Below are 20,134 nucleotides of genomic sequence, written 5' to 3'. Positions count from 1 at the left end.
AAGCAGGTAAAATGAATGATTGAGAAAGATCTCTATGATTGTAATGGAGTTAAGATATCATCATGTTATGGGTTAAACAATATGTGCCTTGAGCAGACAAACTCTATTTTACAGTGAGAGTCCATTTCATGTAAAAAATAGCTCTCACAAAAGAAAACTCACCTCTTCCATCCTTCTTAGCACACACGGTTAAGGAATGCATAGCAGCTGAAAAGGTGTTTTTTTTTTTTTAATTCTTATACAATGGAATATGTTCTTCTTTTAGTCCCCATGTATTTGGGGGAGCATGTACTGCTCCTTTAGCTAGGTCACTTTGACCAAGTTTTTATGTTGGTATGGGTTTGAGTTACTGGTTGCTTGCAGTTTTTATCTATTAAAATGTACCCTACTTTCTGCAAATGGTCAAAGATTGCTTGCTGCCCTTCATCCCCTGCCATGGTGAATAAAGTTTTATATCCTGCTTCAAGACTGACCCAGTCATTTATTTCCAATATGCCACAATATTTGGAGGCTTCAGCCAGATTTCAGGAATGTGGCTCTGTGGCATGAGGGATTCTTAATCCTTGCTTCACAGAGTGGGTTGCCATTCCTCTGAAGTTGTGGGAGCTCTCTGGGTTGCATGGTCTGGACACCCTGTGTTCATGGATTCAAGCCCACCTGTGAAAGAGTATCTGGTGTGGCTCAGTCCTTGAACCTTAGCACTTTTTGACAGGATGTTTAACACATTGAGCCAGTAAATAGACCTTCGGGATGGACTGATCCCCGGGTATTGGAGGAGAGAGTGTCTTGTCCATGTCTGTCTCTTGATTTCTCATTTATGTCTCTGTTACTGACAATGTCCTTTGACTGTTCACCCAAGCAATTCCTTTCTTTTCATTTTGGCAGATTGGACTCATCAGGGACCCAATAAACCACCATCACCTGATTGAGTCATGCTCAAAACCCTGTCAAATTGGTGACTTTCACCTTGCTTTTATTTCTACCTATTGTTTAATTTAGCTTTGTCATGAGATACCCAAATCCTAACCTGGCCTGATTACCAACCACTGGGTGGTGGGGAAATGGTTAAAAAGTCCTAGGTACCTCACTAAGGCTTGCACTGGAATATACATGGCTGCAAAAAGGCTCAGTAAAGAACTAATGTGAAAATAGAGATTTTTTTAAAGTCTATTTAACTTCTCCTTTGCTGAGACCCAGAAATAATCAAAATGATTTTATGGCTCCCTCCCTCTCTCTTTGTAGTTCTCTCATGTTGCTTTAGTAAAATTTGCACCATAAATACATCCCAACTATTGGAGGTGGCCCAGAAGGGTTTTAGAACCATAGCAGCCCAGCTGATAAAGCTGCAAATTGCCAGGCTAAACTATTGGTACTGATATCCAAGAGACCAGAAAAACCGGTTTAGAACCAGATCAAGACACAGAGATACCTCTCAGCCCCCAAGAATATATGGTAATAGCCAAGATATGGGGCCAATATGTCAACATTCTAGAGAATACCAGAGCAGAATACTCTGTCCTTAATTCTCTAATAAGTCCCTCAGACTCCAAGGAAAACACCACCATAGAAGGCCAAACAGGATACAATTTTAAAGGAGAAAAGTCTCTTTCAAAAGTTTACCTGTTAGACTGATGGAAGCATGTTCCCTTGCTGCTTCTTTGGGAAATCCTTTCATAAAGGGGTGTGGACACAGCCTTTGTTTATATTCCCTTACAATTAAAAAAATAAAAATCCTTCTTTCTCTGAGTGCCCAGAAGCCCTCAATTTTCTTATTGAATGCTTTTTACATTTGAGGAATATATCAGGCCAGAGGCTAGGAAGGATTCTATCATTATACATTTATTTTTGACCTTAAAATTTTGATCTGACCTGCAGAGGATAATGTGTTTTTCTGATCAATCTTATTTTATCCAACAATAGAGGTTTTCTTTTTACACACTGTTTTGTTCAGAGACCAATTAACAAGTGTTAGCTCTCAATGTAAAATGTTTTGAAAAAGCTACAAAGCCATTTTTTGTTGGTTGGTTTTGTGAAGGTATGTACACCATATGTTTGCATGTCTATATGTGTTTTGAAAATTAAAAAATGTTTAAAATTGCTGTCTGTCCTCACCAAAAAGAATTGTACTAAGAGTTAAAAATCCCAACAGGTATATTTAAATTTCCAAAGTGCTTTCCCAGCCTTGTCATTTCAATTCCCTTTTTCTTACACTAGTAGGCATCTCTAAAATTAGAGGGGGGGGATGAAAAAACAATTAAAGAGAGTCAGTGTAGTTGCCTGGCTCAAATATTGGTAGCACTATCCAAGAGACCAGATAAAACAGGTTTACTATCAGATTCAGTTGGATCAGAGAAATGGAAGCCAGCTGGATCCAGAAATTGGAAGATCACCTGTGGTGGATTAAAAAGTTAATGCACCCAGAACCCTAAATCCACCCTCACCAGGATAAACTGCTTCTACTTTAAGGCTAAGTTGCTAAGTATCTTCAACACATTCTATTTAAACCTCATTCATTTCTTTGACACAACCAGTCCTTTGAGACTGCTGACTTCCAAGACCCATTACAGCCCAGAGACTATGATTAAATTTCTAAAAAGAAGAACTGACACTCATCTGGAGGGACCTTATTCTTCACACCTGTGTCAAAAGCAAATATGTGTCCTAAAAAAAAATGGAAACTCCTCAGGGATCCCAGCCACCCACTAAAGATAAGACTGAAAAAAAAAGGTCATCATAGTTTTTATCTTGCTAGGACTATGTGGTAAGGTCCAAGCTGGTAGGAAAACCACACTTCACCAGTCACATTAATGCATATGCATGGCCATGAGAAATGCTTACCTAATTCAAGAGAAATCAAAGTTTCATTATTTATAGAGAATTGGGGGATGTTATGAGCCAAACTAAATTTGCCTTGACCAAACAAACTTAATTTTACCCTGAGACTCCATTTTATATAAAAATACTTCTCCCATGAGAAGACCCTGTTTCTGCCATTCTGCTTAGCACAGCTAGGTCAGCAACACATAGCCTTTGAAAAATGTTTCTTTTGTACAATGTAAGATGTTTTCCATTTTGTCACCATGTTTCTTGCATGTGTACTCTACCCTGAACTGGGTGATTCTGACCCACTCCTACATTACTATGGTTTTAACTTACTGGTAGATTGTGTTTTTTTGCTATAAAAATGTACCCTACCTGATGCACAATGTCAAAGATTGCAGAGAGGGATTTGCTTGCTACCCTCCTCACCTGCCATGACAAACAAATTTTAATGTCCTGCTTCAATACTTACCAGTTATTTAGTTTAAATGTGCCACAGTAATCATTGCCCCACTGGAAGAATTATTTCTGAGGGTCTGTTTAGTGCCAGGGGTAATGCATGGTCCCAGAAGTACAACAGCAAAGAAAGTAAATGCAGCCGGGGGCTCTCGGGTTGGTACAGTGTAGTTCACCTCACACGAAAATCAATCATAGGGATTTAATAGGGACAATTTTCACTATTTTGCATTGATCCTGTGAGATTCTGCATTCAGGGATTGTGACCAGGAATGTCCTCAGGACACTGATTAACTAATGAAAAAAGAGGAAGGATAGTAAGTGTGGAGACTTTGTGGGGCAAAGGGGATACCAGAGGTGAATTTTCTGACTAAAATCTTCAAATTTTACCTAGAATTTCAAAGACATGTGAGACTATAACAGAGTTTCTATCTCTAGGCCAGTCACAGCAATTTAGGGGGACCCTGTTTCAGAATAAAAAAATAAAATTATTAGGAATGAAGCTTAGTGGCAAAGTGACCTTTGGATCAAGTACAAGTACTAAATAAAGAAAGAAAAAAAAACCATTAAGTAATGATGATTAATTTTGTTGATAATTGAAGTATCTACTCCATTTTGTCCTAAAGACTACTGGTTTTTATGTATCCCTGAAGAGGTTAGAGGTGGAAGAAAGTCTCTACTAATAAATATTAGCTATTTTTTCTTAGCATTATTATGGTTAAGTGAACTAAATACTGTGGTGTGGGAGAATGAGGCAAGCAGCTAAAGATTAGGTGGACCAAATACAAATTCAGTGAATGGTCAAGTGATATCAAATCATCTCAACAAAATTCAATGTTCTACAAGCCAACTGTTGAGTAATCAGCTTGCCAAATGAATCTAATTTATGGAGTATGGTTTTGAGACTTGCAAAGGAATGTTAATTAGCCTGACTGAACATGTTTACTTTCCATCCTGAAACAAAGAAGTGTTATTGTGTTGCTGTTCTTGTTGTTGTTGTTGTTTTTAATATTGAACCTTGAGGCACTTTGGCACTGAGCCTTTCCCCAGTTCTTTTTATTCTATTTTAAAATTTTTAGACATGCTCTAATTTAGTTACTTATGTTCTCACTAAGATCCAGACTGGCCTTGAACTTTAAGTCTTCTTGCTTCAGCCTCTGGAGTACTTGGATTCCAGGTGTGCATGCCCATACCATGCAGGTCCACTCACACTCTCACCTTTCACTCCAGTGGGAGGAGGAAGAGGATCAAGGGGCCCTGGAGAATCCTCTGGACCATGCGACTAGCAGTAAAGGAAGAGAATCCAGCTGTCATAAGTTCACTGATTTTCAGAGAGCACCTTCTCAGACTGGACCCCTCTTTCATCCAGGGGAACAGGCCAACAGGCTGATGATCCCTCCACCAGGCCAAACATATTCTTCTGATCCACGTCTTCCTCTACAAAGGCAAGATAGGTTTTACTCAAATTGTGGTAGACCATCGGAACCAGCAGAACACAGAATTCCTAATATGCCTCCTTTGGATAAATGGGATGGGTCTATGTCTTTACAAAGGCAATCCAGTAGAAAGGAGACCATAGTTGATCTCGGGGACTCTGATGTGCCTGATTCACCTCTCCATGCTGAAAACCAAGCAACTGGCTCTGGCTCTGTGTTGGCACCTTTCCCTCCAGTCAGAGGTGCCTTGTTTCCAGTTGACCCAAGGAGTCAGTTCATGAGAAGAGGACCTTTTTTTTCCTCCACCTCTCCCAGGAAACTTGCATGGGAACCTGGAGATTATTTTCCACCTGGCCCACCAGCCACTCCATTTCCAATGCGAAATGTCTATGCAGGGAGGGGGTTTTCCTCACAATCTTCCCCCAAGAGATGGAATTCAGCCCTCTACACCCGCATTCTGAAAGTACAAGTGAGTTCCCTGAAGGGTTCCTTCCACCTGCAAATGAGCCTGTTACTCAACATCCAGAACCAATCAAGAAACCTCATACTGTTGCTCTCTCTTCAAATGTAATTTGACTTTTCTCTCATTTTCAGTTCTTAAGTAACTGCTTTTACTTCAGTAATTGACTATACTTTGGCTCCAATTGAAGCTAAATGAAACTATAATTCTTAAGATAGTATTTTGTAAATAAAGATGGTTTACGTAGGAATTTTATGAGTAAATTATTCCTATTTTATTTTATTCCAGAGTACAGCATTTAATCTGATGAAGCCACTATTACATAACAAGAATGGGAGTTCTAGGTACTTTATTTTAAACTCCCAACAAAGAAGTGTATTTAGTATGACTGTAGCAAATGTGAAGTGTCTTTAGGCTTAATAAAAAATTGTCACTGATTTACAGACTGGTTGGGCATATCAGCTGGTTTTTCCATATCAGAATAACTAGAGCATGGGAGGACTAAAGGAGAGAACACAACTAAACATGTCACGGAAACAGGAGATCTCAACTACAAAGAAAAATGAAGACCTCTTTTTTATATTGGTTGCTTAAAACATTACATAGCTCTTCAGATATCATATTTCCTACATTAGATTCAAGTGAGCTATGAACTCCCATTTTTACCCCATATACAGGTTGCACAATCACATTGTTTACACATCCACATTTTTACAAAATGCCATATTAGTAACTGTTGTATTCTGCTACCTTTTCTATCCTCTACTATCCTCCCTCTGCTGACCTCCCATCTTCTCTCTCTATCCCATCTGCTGTAATTTAACGTTTGGGAATTGGAAACCACACTTTAAACTCACTCTGCTCCCCTTTTTCCCTTCTGTCAAATTACTCATCATCTTCTTCTATTTCTCCTCCTCCTCCTCCTCTTCCTCCTCCTCCTTATACCTTTAATTCATTCATCATACACTCATGCATTGGTTCATTCATTCCTTTCACCTATGGTGTTGGGGATCCAACTCAAGACCTTTGAAAGTGCAAAGCCAGCACTCTAGTGCTCAGCCAAAACCCCAGCACCTGTCTTTTTGATTTTATCACTGCTTATATGAAATTCAGAATTGCATTCTGCTATGGTTCACTGATATGTGGATTGACTTCGTCCTTGTTTTCTGGGAGACTTTAGGAAAATATATATGATATACATATACATAATACATATACATATACATAATAAATCTAATCAGTCTGTCTCACCTGTTTTCAAATGAGTCCTTTAAATAAACCTAAATTGCCAGCATAAAACATCAGTTGCTCTAAACGAGTGGACGGATGTCCCCTGCCATGGGCTGTGTAAAATACATGGAGGATCCCGCACTGATTGGTATCTAGAATGACTTCTGCCTGAACTACTTTTGGAGAATAGTTGCTGATATACTGCGGTTCTTATACCAGTAAACTGGAATGAAGGTAATTTCAGGCTGCAAAGGAATAAATTGATTTTACTAACTGGTTTTTGGAAAACACTGCCATGAAAAATTATCAATATGTTCATAAAGGCATCTACATGTCTCTCCACAGGGGTTTTACTTAATGGGGGAGGGGGTGAGGTCTGGATATAACTTAACTGTCCATTAGTAGGTAGAACAATATAATGGGAATCACAGTGCCCATACCGGTTTGAACTCAATCTAGGTAACATGGATTCATCTCTGTGTAATAGGCCTGCTTCTGAAAAACACAAAGTAGGGCTCCAAAAGCAGAACGATACTTTCAGAATACCATGTTACGTTTGTAAATAGATAGACAGATAGATATACAGAAATCAAAAATCTGAAAACGGTCTGCAAGTGTACATTTCAATAACTTACAATGTCAGTAGTGGGGGATTAATAGCAGATCAAGAAGACTGTATCTGCATGCGAAATAGTTCAATTTTTAAAGAGTTTTTTAAGGACAAAGGACAAAAAATTCAAAGGGTTACAGTAAGTGTTGAGGAGTGACTTGGTAAAAGGAGCACAGAGGTGAGAAAGAATTAAGTAGAGTTCAATAGAACCAGGTATAATACCTGTACATATGACTCCATGAAAGGGGACACTTAAAGAAATCATAAGGCCTAAGGAGAGATCAGGATTAGGGGCGCTTGTAGGAAGAGCTGAAAAAAAACAAAAGCATGCAATGGGCAGAAAATGTGGAATAAAAGGCCTCACAGGTGGTAAACTGATCCATCTCTCCCTGGTAGTTCAACTGTATGAATAACAGAGAGGCCGGCTAAGTGGGAAAGTACTTGGAAACTCTGTTCATACAGACAACAGAAAGTGCCACCAGAGTGAAAAAAGTAAACCTAGTAAGGCAGCTTAGCCCCATCCCCTTGGTGTTTTATGCCAGCTATCTTTCTTACTGTGCCTCTGTTCATCTACACTGATACGTGTTAGGTCCAAAGGCAGTGACAAACATTGTTACATGTATTGATGAATCCTGCCAATTCCACAAAGCACAGCCATTTTACTTAGTGTTCTCAATACCTTCTTTTCGACTCTCATCTCGTTTGAAGAAACACTTTCAGAGGAAAGAAGTTCTCCCTAAGCCACATGTGTCCTTAAGTAAACTATGAATTGAGTGCTATTTCAAGGTGTTTGGGCTGATTCCTCCACATGGCCCGTAAAACCTAGAAAAGTGTCATGCACCAGCAGGCAGTACATCTTCACTGAGTCCTGTTCTTTGCACACCAGGGTCTTCTTATTGTCCATTTAATGGTCAGAAAAACAGTGTTACAGTGAGTATCCTTCTTAGTAGTAGGACTAAAGTGTTTTGGACTCGCATGTTCAGATACTGAAAAGGCTCAGGGAAGTCCACTTGAAAGCTGGTCATGCGATACAGGTGCTGGAGAGGAAAACAAGCTACTCTCATTTGGCAACTTTTAAACAGTGATACAGCTCTGGCCATGTAAGTGTAAATAACAACAGGTCTAATCATGCATGGTGGCCTATGGGCTTGGAACTTGCATGCTTACAAAACCAGTGATTACTTGTGCATCTTCTCCTTCGAACCTCATATGTGACTCATCAACAAGTCAAGTGCTAACTTGGGAGGAAAACAATATGTTGGGATTTCCTTTTTGTACATCAAGCCATGACCTCTTTGTCTTAACATCAACAATATAATTCATGTTCAGGAGTTACATCCATTTCAGAGAGTCATATCCATCCTTCTCTTGGCTATATATTTATAAGGACCATCCAGCTTCCTTAGATGTTTTCAAGCCCATGAAAAGTCCAAAAAAAAAAAAAAAACATCTGAAAGAAGAGTTTGAAGAATTTTCAACAAATACTAGTCTAGAAATGCTGACATGAAAACCAACTAAAGTTTTCAACTCCTTCTTTTTAGGAACCTTAGCTGTGCCGTGCTTTTCAAAAACGACTTGTCATAACTGATTTGTGCCCATGTTGGCAACTCTTCTGAAATTACTTTGAAAGTAGACTAATGTGAGAGTTTCTCTTTAGAGAAAATTCAAATTACTTGCATAGGAAGTGTTGTTTGTTTGTTTGTTTGTTTGTTTTCCCGAGTGCTGAGTATCAAATCCAGGGCCTCACACATGCCAAGCAAGATCTCTACCACTGAGCCACATCCCCAAGCTCTTTCTTTTTTGTTGTTGTTGTTTTTGTTATAATAAAAAGACATAAGACAGATTTAGAAACTATTGTTGAATATATAACCTAATGGAATCCAAGAGTCAGATTATTTGTAAACAAATCTTTGAAAAGACCATTTTAGAAAGCAATTCAGGGCTTTCCTGTAGCAGGGCAGACACTAGATAAATAAAACTGCTGAACAAAACAAGAAAAAAAAAGCTGGATTAGAAACATAAAATTGTCTATTTAAGTGCTTCACTGGACTGGGAGGGAAAGAAGGATTGCCCAGAGGCCAAGAACAGAAAAGCAAAGTTCCCGGGAAACATTCTTCTGAGATGAGAGACCTGGAATTTGGGCACACAGCTGTTCAGAGTGGGCTCCTGAGCTGTAGGGGTGCAGAGGGTGCTCATTGGTCATCCCCACACAAAGTTGAGACTCTCTGTGCAAGAAGCAAGGAAAAATAAATCTAGAGTATTGACAGAAACCAAAATAAAAGAGCTCTGGGCAAAGATAGGGAGTAAAAAACCTTCCACTGAGCATTCGTAACAAGGCAACCTTCACCTTCCTGGGTGTGCAGTCTGCATTCTATCTGTAGGATCTTAAAATACTTTCAAAATAAGATTTAATATAAAGTAGGATGAGAGAGTTTAAGGTTGTGCCTTTTTACAAATTGAAATGCAATTCTTTAAAATCCTTTCTTTTCTTTATTATACTGGTACATTTAATTATAATACATGAAAAAAACAGAAAATGTAGAAAAGAAAAAAAAGGAGCAGATTTCAACAAACTCTACATATTCTGAATTAATAAGAAATTGGAGAGTTTTAGGAACTGCAGGCAAGGAGTGCCTTGGTATCAAAATGCTTAAAGTTCACACAATCTAAAGAGTGACTTGTTTTAATTATTGGCCTGTTTTTATTTTAATTTTTTTGGGGGGGCTTTCATATGAGAAAAAGGAAATGAAGCTATAGGGGATACATTGGGACCAGGTGATGGTATTAACATCATTAGTTTACTAAATTAATAACAATCAATAGTTTTTTAAAATGATATCAATATTCAAGCTCAGCGGGACTGATACTAGACTTTCCCTGGACTTAAGTCAAACACTGAACACTGGGGCCTGGCGCAGTGGCACACACTGGTAATCCCAGTGGCTCAGGAGGCTGAGGCAGGGGAAAATCAAGTTAAAAGCCAATCACAGCATAAGTGTGGTGGTAAGCAACTCAGTGAGACCCTGTCTCTAAATAAAATACAAAAAGGGTTTGGGATATGGCTCTGTGGTTGAGTTCCCCTGAGACCAATCCCTGGTACCCTGCCAAAAAAAAAACAAACAAAAAAACCCCACATTTGACATGGAAGATCTAAAAAGCTACTAGATAAATGGGCTAACACATCAGATCCTGGTACACACTGAGGTCACTAGGGGAGAAGTAACATAAAGGGAACAATTATCTTGACATATCAGTGTTTTCCTCTGACAGTTAACCTCAGTCTTCCAGATGTTCAAATTTGCTTTATTCGTCCAAAGGGAACCAAGGAAGTCCACAAAGCACATTGTTTAAATAGGCTCCATATTTTATCCAAATTGATTTTTCCCCTATCCCATTCTTTGCCTTATCTATATTTCTTCTTGGAAACATCCCTCCTATATAGTATATCAAGTGATTCAAGCACTGCCATAAATTTAGCTATTGAGAGACAAGGAGATGAGACTGACACTTACCAATGCCTAAATAATTAGTATCTGGATGATGGGAACAGGGCTTGGTAGTGAGACTGGAACTATTTTAAGTCTCTAATAAAGATATCTCAGCATGACTCCTTTCAAACTATGAAAATAGGTCTCTATAGTATTTTATTAACCATAAAGGCACTTCTTCCACACGTCAAAATGAATCTCATTTTTTCTGAAGAATGACTTCAATAGAAAGAGTTAGAGCTCATCTTCTTATTTCTAAGCCAGCCTGTAATAAGTGGGAGGATGATTTTTCCTCTAACTCAAGGTACACTCACCAAAAACTGGTAAAAAATATATACTGCATTGAAATTTAAGAAATAACATAAAAGGAGTATATCTTAAATTATAAACATTTTTGAGAGAATAGTTATTGGCTTCCTCCCCTGAATAAGTTCTCAACCTTGTTCCTTTTTAACAGGAACCCAAATTTCTAAGTCAAAAGGTCTGGCTGGAATTGAACTCTCCCAAGAATCCAAGGGTAGGATTATAATCAAGGATTATTAATCAACACTTATTGACATAAGCCTTGACTGGTTTATGTCAATACATCCTTCTCCCAGCCAGTGTGAATGGCCTTTTGGAGGAATTCTGGGGAAAAAAGTGTCTTATCTTTTCTGTGGAAGCTGCCAAAAGAATACATTCTCCAATCTGCTGAAACAGAAAAAAAATGGAGCTTCTGTTTTACCACCAGCCTTTTGAAGTCATGAAGAATTCCAACCTTTAAATGGAAGGTAAGATGGAGAAAAGCAAAAAGCACCCTAGTGACATGGGTAAACCACTAGATCAATCTATGCCTGAAGTCTTAACCTATCATGGAACTTCTTGGTTAAATAAACTGATGAGCTCCTCTTATTGTTGTAGCTAGTCTGAGCTGGGTTCTCTGTTATCTTGTAAACAAATGAATCCAGTCAATTATTAATGGAGGTTGAAACCTCCAAGGTAGGTAGGTTTCAAAATTCCAGACTTGAATATAATTATCCAAGTATCTTAGAGATTCACAACTTAATTAGACAGTGTAGGGCATCTTACTCAACTGTAGCTTGGTGTTTTGTAAAGTTGAATCTATTATGAAGAAAAGATTTCTAACAATAACATGTAGAAAAATCTATTACTGATTCCAGAGTGCCAGATTTTGTTAAAAAGAATTCACTGTGGGAAGAGTGAAGGCTCATACCTCTCCATCCATGATAATGAATAGGCAATGAAAAAAGAAAGAAAAAAGACCAAGTATATTATTTCCTTCATTATCTTCATGGTAGCTTTCAAAGTCTCTATCACAATATGTTAAATCCAAGAGCACAGTTGGCTGGTTGACAGAAAGATTGGTTGGTTGATTGGAAGATTTGAAAAAGAAAGAAAGGGATTCACAGAAATAGTTTTTGCACATCCAAGTTAAAGCAAAGAATTCTTTCCCACTTTTCCTTCTGAACGCCAGCAAAAAAGCAGCACATGTAGAGATTTCCTCCATGTACTATCCACTTCTCCATTGGTCCATGTAGTGCCTACCCCCTGGCTCAGTTCCCCTTTCTTTCATGCACGTGGTAACACTGGATTCCCAACAGCAATGATTATTTACAACTAGTCTGTACTTACTGACTTCTATTTATTGCACAAGGAAAAAAAACTCCTAGTCCAATGAGTCAACCAATATATATTCTAGAAATTTGGATTTGAAACGAAGAGGTTGTCAAATTACTATGCCTACTGAAGCTGAACTGGGACATACAAAATCTATAGGACTGAGCAGGTAGGCTAGGAAATTAAGAAATCAAGTATTCAGTGGTATAAGAAGAAGAATTCAAAGAGCTATCAGTCACTCTGATAAGCCCTTTTTACATATGTAACCTGCTTAACACTCAGAATTACCAGTGAGGACACTACTGTTATGTCTCCTTTACAGATAAGCAGATGGAGTGGTTAAGCAAATTATCTAAGGCCAGAGGACTAATGTCAGAGGAAAGGTTTAAATTTGAACCATGTGACTTTAGACCATTTGTTTTGAATTTCTAAGTCCCATCCCTGGTGTCATTTTGTGTCTGAGTTTCAGATATAGCTCAGTCTTTCAATCCTAAAAAACCAACTAGGTTTTGCTTTTTGTTTTGTTGACCTGGGGATTGAACCCAGAGGTGCTTTACCAATGAGCTACATCTCCAACCCTTTTTATTTTTATTTTGAGACAGGATCTCAGTAGGTGGCTGAGGCTGATCTAGAACTTCTGATCTTTCTTCCTCAGCCTCCCAAATTGCTGGGATTACAGGAGTGATAAAATTTCTCTTTTCGCATGAGTTGGTTTCTGCTTGGAAAAAAAAATGTCTTAAGGAGAACATTACTAACAATCAGGGATCCACATTTATAGTTCCCAGGAACTCAATAAGCAGTGAGTAAATGGGTAATCGAACACCACAGAGCTCCCTCTGAAGTGGGCTTCTGGGCATCTTAATTCACGAGGACTCTGGACTCTTTGTTGCTGAGCAATGCATCCTGTTTGTGCTCTGTATGCAGCAGATGCTCTGACCCTGGGCATTTTGATGGTAGGTGGATAATTTCCTGGAACTGAAAGCACAGACAATACCCTCCTCTGCAGGCTTGGCATTTTGAACTACAGATGTAGGGCTCAGACAGTAGTTAGAATCCAGGGGGAAATTACATTGAGATTGAATTTTTGAAAAACAAAGCCATACTACTTATGGCAAGATTAATCAAGTCTGAGAATTGCGCTTTGATATCAAGCAAATCTGAATCCCAGCCCCGGCTAGTTCCACTCTGAACAGTTTTGTGACATTGGCCAAGCTTCTGAATATTTCTCTAAGTTTTAAGGATTTTTAAACTATTACCTTGGGAATTGAAAAAGTAACGCAAGAAAATTAAAACAAAACAAAACAAAAAAACTATGTTTCCCCCAGAACTAATTGTCATTACATCTCAGCATATTTACCCCTCTGTGCCACTTTATTATTAGTATTAGTGTTAGTATTAGTATTAGTATTAGTATTAGTATTGCTTATTAGACTACTTGGTTAAAAAAATCACACAAAGCTGTTTATAAAAATGATACATGTTCATTACAAGGAATTCAAACAATGCAAAAATTAGAAGGAAGACTTATTTTTATCACCAGAATTCTGCCATCCATAAATTACTATTATTTATATTAGAAAATTACAGAAATTTTTCTAGGTAGATATGCACTGATAGAGGGGTGACCACATAGATAATTCATGTTTGATAAATAGATTTAGCTAGATGGATAGAAATATTTTGCTAAAATCTGATCTGCTTTAGATGGTTTTAAAAATAAAGGGTTAAATTTAAAAATTTGGCTTTCATTTAAAAAGAATAATATATTTTAAACAGTGAACTGCAAGGATACTAAAAGCACTAGTACTTTTAACTTCTAATTTTCCTCTGTTTTTTTTCTATTTTAAGTGCCCATATCCTGGTTGATGCTTATGAAAAATTTCACACACTCCCCCTACAATTGGGTTGCTTAAATTTCAGAAAGAAGATCCAGAGATCATGCATGTTCTTAAAACTAATAAAATATGTAGAAAATAAAATTTCGTCATTTTAACCATTTTGAAGGATACAATTCAGTGGCACTTAGTATATTTACATATTGTGCAAACACCTTTATCTGAGTCCAAAACATTTCACTACCTCAAAAGAAGATTCTCTATAAGAATAATAAATTCCCTCCTCACTCTCTCCTTCCTCCTTTCTGACAACCATTAGTCGGCTTTCTAGATTTGTCTATTATGAGCATTTCCTATAAATGGAATTATGCAATATGTGAGCTTTTTGACTGTCTTTTACTTAGCATTCGTTCAAAGTTCATCCATACTGGAGCTCATATCAGTATTTCATCTATTTTATGGATGCATAATATTCTGCTGGCATTTGCAAAAAAGATCATGATGTCTTCACTCATCAAAAATGGGTTGATGGGTATACGATATACAGAGAAGAAAATGACTGTCCACACAAAATACACAAATACAGTGTGAAAAATATGCTGGTGAGCGGATTATAATAGGGAAAAATTAAGTTTTTCTGCTAAACAAAGATCCACAGGCTCTTGAAAATAAGCAGGCACAATAGAAGTAGAATACGATTAATGGTGAAATCAAAGATTCCCCAATAATCCATGAAATTCAACAAACACCAAGACACACTAGGTTTAGAAACAAAATTAAATTTCTTTGGCAGAGAGTCATGGCATACTGTGACTCTCTAAGGGGAAGTATAATAAACGGCTTTTCCCAATAGCATATGACCAAATTTCTTCATCTCTAATCTTCTGCTTCCCCACTGTAAAATCATGATAAAAACGAGATAAAAAATATAAAACCAACCTGAAAAGGAAACGGGTCACACACAGACAAGATGAAGTGGTCAGCACTCTGTGCTCTACCTTTGCCATGCAAACCGAGTGTGGTCTGGACATTCCTCATCTCCCCCTCAAAACGACACCACATGTCTGGAAGAAGAAGGTCCTCTCCTGATCTCAGATGGAAGAGCTTACCTTTCTTTTTCTTTGCTGCTAAAAATATCTTCTTGAGGCCCTCTTCTAGGGCTGCCATCTTAATGCCAGACAGGACATCGGAGCGATCACGTTGCTGAGCCACTAACAAGGCTAACTAGAAAGAACAACCATTAGATGGATGACATGAGACAGTTCCACTGTCAACTCAGTGACCTGCCATAGCCTTTTATGGACCACATAGGCTTTGGCTCCATCCCCCCGGCCCCTTTTTTGGTTACAGAGATTGAACCCAGGGGCTTAACCACTAAGCCACATCTCCTGTCTTTTTTTATTTTTCATTTTGAGACAGGGTCTTGTTAAGTTGCTTAGGGTCTCACTAAATTGCCAAGGTTAGCTTTGAACTTGTGATCCTCCTGCCTCGGCCTCCTGAGCTGCTGGGATTACAGGTGTGTGTCACTGCACCGGGTGGCTCCATCTCTTTTGTATGCTCTTCTTGCACAGCAATGTGTGATTATGTACTCATCAGAACTTGTATTTGTGGTAACGGGAATTTCTTCCTCTTTTCATGATATGTTAAAAACTGGAATCTAAAACTTGTACTTTCTAAATGTTCTCATAGGTAAAGAAAAATTACTCTTAGGAGTAGATAGGATTTTAGAGGTTCTCACGATCCAGTCCTCTGACACTAGAGTTAGGCTGCCTGCTTGTCCTGGGAACCATTTCTGTCTAGACAATCTCTATGAAAACAGATGCCAAAGATCCCCCACCTCCAACTAATGGGGGAAGCTGGAGAGTTCAGGGAGCTTCTGGAGCCAATGTGAGACACAACGTTCCACATCGTGAACAGTTTCCTGAGTAACTATATTCTGAAATTCTCATGCATGGACATTATGTTGTACACCCTCTGCCTTTTTTTCTTATTTTAGAAATTCCTGAATGAACCAATAAACCGGAAACCACTTTGTTGCTAGTCACACACACCACCAATATGAAGAGAATGAACCTCTTTCAGCCTGGTTCTAAATTTCTTAAGTGTAAGTTTTGGTTCAAAATTTGGATGTGGAGGGGCTGGGGATGTGGCTCAAGCGGTAGCGCGCTCGCCTGGCATGCGTGCAGCCCGGGTTTGATCCTCAGCACTACATAAAAACAAAGATGTTGTGTCCGCCGAAAACTAAAAAAATAAATATTAAAAAAATTCTCTCTCTCTCTTAAAAAAAAAAAATTTGGATGTGGACTCAGGTCTTGGAGAAAATATCGGTGTGGTAAGTAAATTCACTACAGGTATTCCAAATGACAGACAAGCAAGCAAGAGATACTTAAGGTGTAAAAGGAGGATTCAGATATAAGCAGAGAAGTGTTGTACTGGTTCCTTTCCTCTGCCTGTGGCTGGCCAGCAAACACAATCTTTTACAAAAACTTTCATGTAATAAATGATGAAACCCCCAGAGTTTTGAGACATATTTTCTTACTCTTCAGTAAATGTTTACTGAGCATTTCCTAGGAGCCGATACTATGTGGTATACTAAGGATAAAAAAGTCCCTACACACGAAGGGGCCTGGAGTCTAGGCCAGGGGATGATAAGGAAGCAGGGGACAGCACCTAGGGGCTGTGATACTCAGAAGGCTGGGGGATGGCGAAGTGGTGTGGGGGCCAACCTGCTTGTTATGGGATGGACCCTGCTCCCCCAAATCCATGTTTTGAATTTGGGGTACTCCCAGTACCCCAGAATGTAACTACACTTGGACAAAAGCCTTAAAAAGATTTATACTGACAGTAGAATGAATTGCAGATAACTTTCCTATGTTCATACATGAACACATAACCAGTGTAACTCCATACCATGGACAACCACAAGAATGTGCAGTTAGAGGGCTGGGGATGTGGCTCAAGCCGTAGCGTGCTCGCCTGGCATGCATGTGGCCCAGGTTCGATCCTCAGCACCACATACAAACAAAGATGTTGTGTCTGCCGAAAAACTAAAAAATAAACATTAAAATTCTCTCTCTCTCTCTCTCTCTCTCTCTCTCTCTCCCTCTTAAAAAAAAGAGTGGGCAGTTACACTCCATGTATGTATGACATGTCAAAATACATTCTGTCATGTAAAATAAAAACAAAGAATGGAGATTATTAAGTTAAAATGAGGTTATTAGGGTGGGCCCTAATCGAAACTGGCTTGTGTCCTCTGAAGAACACAGTGAGAAGGTGGTCATCTGCAAGTCAAGGAGAGAAGCCTCAGAAGAAACCCACCTACCAACACTCTAATCCTGAACTGGTGGCACCCAGAGCTCTGAGAACATACGTATCTAGGGTTAAGCTGAGTGCCAGTCTGAGGCACTGTTATGGCAGCCGGAGCAAACCACTCGCATACTAGAGATCTTGGCCAGCAGGGGCAGGAAAGGCTTTAAGAGAAATTATTGGGAGCCAAATGTTAGTTCTGATTAAGAGATGTGTTTTTGTTTTTAAACTTACCAGATCTTGCCCTGTGTTTCTTGACTCTTTATCATCAATAGGGAATAAAAGGACACCTCCCAAACTCAAGTCTGAGATTAAAAAAAGAAAAAAGAACAAGAGAAAGAACACTCAGTCTCACATGGACTACTGAAGGAGAATTACTCTGAACCCTACTGTGCCTGCTCTTCCAAATCCAGTTAGGTCTAGGACCTTACCTCTGCCAGTCATTCGTAGCCTTTTCTCACTCCCCTGTTCTCCTGACCTCGGTCACCACCTTAGCCAGGTTCTCATCTGCTTCCCTCCTGAATATTTCATGTTCTGCTAACTCAGTATTCCCCAAACGTCACCAGCCAAGTGCCCTACAGGCAACGGAGAGGGAAAGCAAGTGCTAGAGGCATCCCTGGGTAGGAAGGTGGGGAGGACTTCTATGAGCCTGAAATGCCTTTGGAAGTCTTAGTGTTTGTCTCACATCATTCAAATTCTGCATTCTACTACGGCTACCTATTTGCATCTTTTCCTACCCCATACAAATCAAATCAAACTGACATTCTAGGCAGATGTGCTCCTTTAATTCTGGGCTCTACATAACCCAGTTTAAACTATTTGTTTAAACTAAAAAGGTAGATATCTTGCACACCCCAATCTTTTAATTCTAAAATATTGGCTCTGCTACATCATTTTCTTTTCAATTTTTTTTTCTAGGTGACAATGGACCTTTATTTATTTATATGCAGTGCTGAGAATCGAACCCAGTGCCTCACATATGCTAGACAAGTGCTCTACCACTGAGCCTCAGCCCCAGCCCTGCTATGCCATTCTTCTGATCAGGCTTCCTGTATGTCTAGCCGTGATCCACTGGATGTTGTCCTACTTAGAACGTATCCCCTAGACAAGCCATGTATGGTCTTCTATGATGTGGCCAACCTTCCCTTTACAATTGAACTCTGCTGTTCCTTGGCCTATGCCTGGCCCATGCATGTGGACTGTGCAATGACTTGGGAACAGTAAATACTATAGGGATACCAAAAAGAATGTGGGACTGTTAGGCATCTCTTGCCATTCTATCCACCTATTCAAATTCAACCCATCTTCCCAGACCCCAGATAACTCTTACCATTCCAGAAAGCCTTGGTCCAGTTCCACCTACTCTGATCTAGGCTATTTAAATCCTTCTTCATGGGGCTGGAGCTGTAGCTCAGTGGTAGAGCTTGCCTAGCATGCATGAGGCACTGGGTTCAATCCTCAGCACTACATAAAAATAAAAAAATAAAGTAAAGGCATTCTGTCCATCTACAACTACAAAAAAAGATTAAAAAATATAAATCCTTCTTCAGAAAAGAGTGTACACCTTCCAACTCCATTTTCTTACTGACCACTTTTACCTTAAATCTATACAACCAGGTGACAGTTGTATAGATTGACACTCAAAGTGCTCCAAGGTCATGTGACTGATCATGGGTTGAATCCAGTGGCCTTTTCCCAATTCTTTTTATTATTGGTTGTTCAAAACATTACAAAGCTCTTGACATATCATATTTCATACATTAGATTAAAGTAGGTTATGAACTCCCATTTTTACCCTGTATACTAATTCAGAGTCTGACACTGTAAACCACTTTGCCTTCTTAATATTCTCTCTTCCCTTACAAAGATTGAGCAGCATCCCTAATCCAGAAATCCCAAATCCTCCCAAATCCCAAATTTTTAACAGTGATATGATGCCACAAGTGGAAAATTCCACATTAGACATCATGTGATGCACAGTGCACTAAAAATAATGTATGAAACTACCTTCAGGCTATGTCCATTAGTTTTATGTGAAATATAAGTGAATTTTGTGTTTAGACCTGATCCCATTCCCAAGGTATCTCATTAAGGTATACAAAATATCCAGTTTTTAAAAAAATCTGAAATACTTCAATTTAAATAAGCAAAACCTTTACTTCAAAATACTACATTCTCAAGGTTCTCTTATTTTTCTGAAAATTCTTACTGTCTCCTCTTAGCTCCAAAAGTTTTCCATGTACTGTTCTCTGCCCTCTCATTTCTCCAACACGATTTCCAACAGGGACCTCAGTCGGCACCTCTGGCTCTGACTGCTCCTGGGTTCTCTGCACCTTTCTGCTTTTGTTTTGAATCCTGCCAAGTCAAGATCTAGATCTGGGTTGGCTGTTTCAACACACACCAAACCCTTCTTTCAGCAATGTGTTTTACACCCTTATTTTTCTCTTTACTTTAGAGAACTGGGCAAAAGAATTAGGAAAACCAGTCTCTAAGATATCTGGAGGGCCCTTCTTTGTTGGACAAGGTCCCGTGACTGCTCAACCGCAGAAAATGACCTCAGTGATCATCTTACTCTTGCTGACATGTGGCAACCTTGCCATGTAAAGGAGGTGGCCTTTTCCCTTCTGTGTGACAAAGGACAATACCTCTTAGTCTTCTAAGTTCTCCTAGTCCCAAACAGCCTTGTTTCTGTCTCCAAGGAGTGTTGTACCCAGGCTCTGCTGACCTCATAATCCACCTAGCACAAACCTGACCCACCACCCACCAGTTTTAATAGTGTGTCGCATTTCTCTCCTATAGCTCTCTGACATTTTTATGGGATATTCCCTTATGAAGATGGCATGAGTTGGATAAAACAATCTTTATTCTAATACTTA

At 39.0% G+C, this 20,134-nt stretch overlaps 1 protein-coding gene across 1 annotated transcript in view; it reads right to left on the bottom strand.

The window, feature by feature from the left end:
* Nucleotides 1-20,134, bottom strand: part of LOC143386344 (chromodomain-helicase-DNA-binding protein 1-like) — a 162,009-nt gene that overhangs the window by 110,924 nt on the left and 30,951 nt on the right. Inside the window, 2 exon segments of the mRNA XM_077108005.1 lie at nt 15,062-15,176; nt 17,493-17,563. Coding sequence (XP_076964120.1) covers nt 15,062-15,176; nt 17,493-17,563 — 186 coding nt within the window.

The sequence above is a fragment of the Callospermophilus lateralis genome, unplaced genomic scaffold (genome assembly GCF_048772815.1).
Source record: "Callospermophilus lateralis isolate mCalLat2 unplaced genomic scaffold, mCalLat2.hap1 Scaffold_109, whole genome shotgun sequence".
NCBI lineage: Eukaryota > Metazoa > Chordata > Mammalia > Rodentia > Sciuridae > Callospermophilus > Callospermophilus lateralis.
Note: the sequence above shows the minus strand (reverse complement) of the source record. Positions and strands in the feature narration are given on the sequence as shown.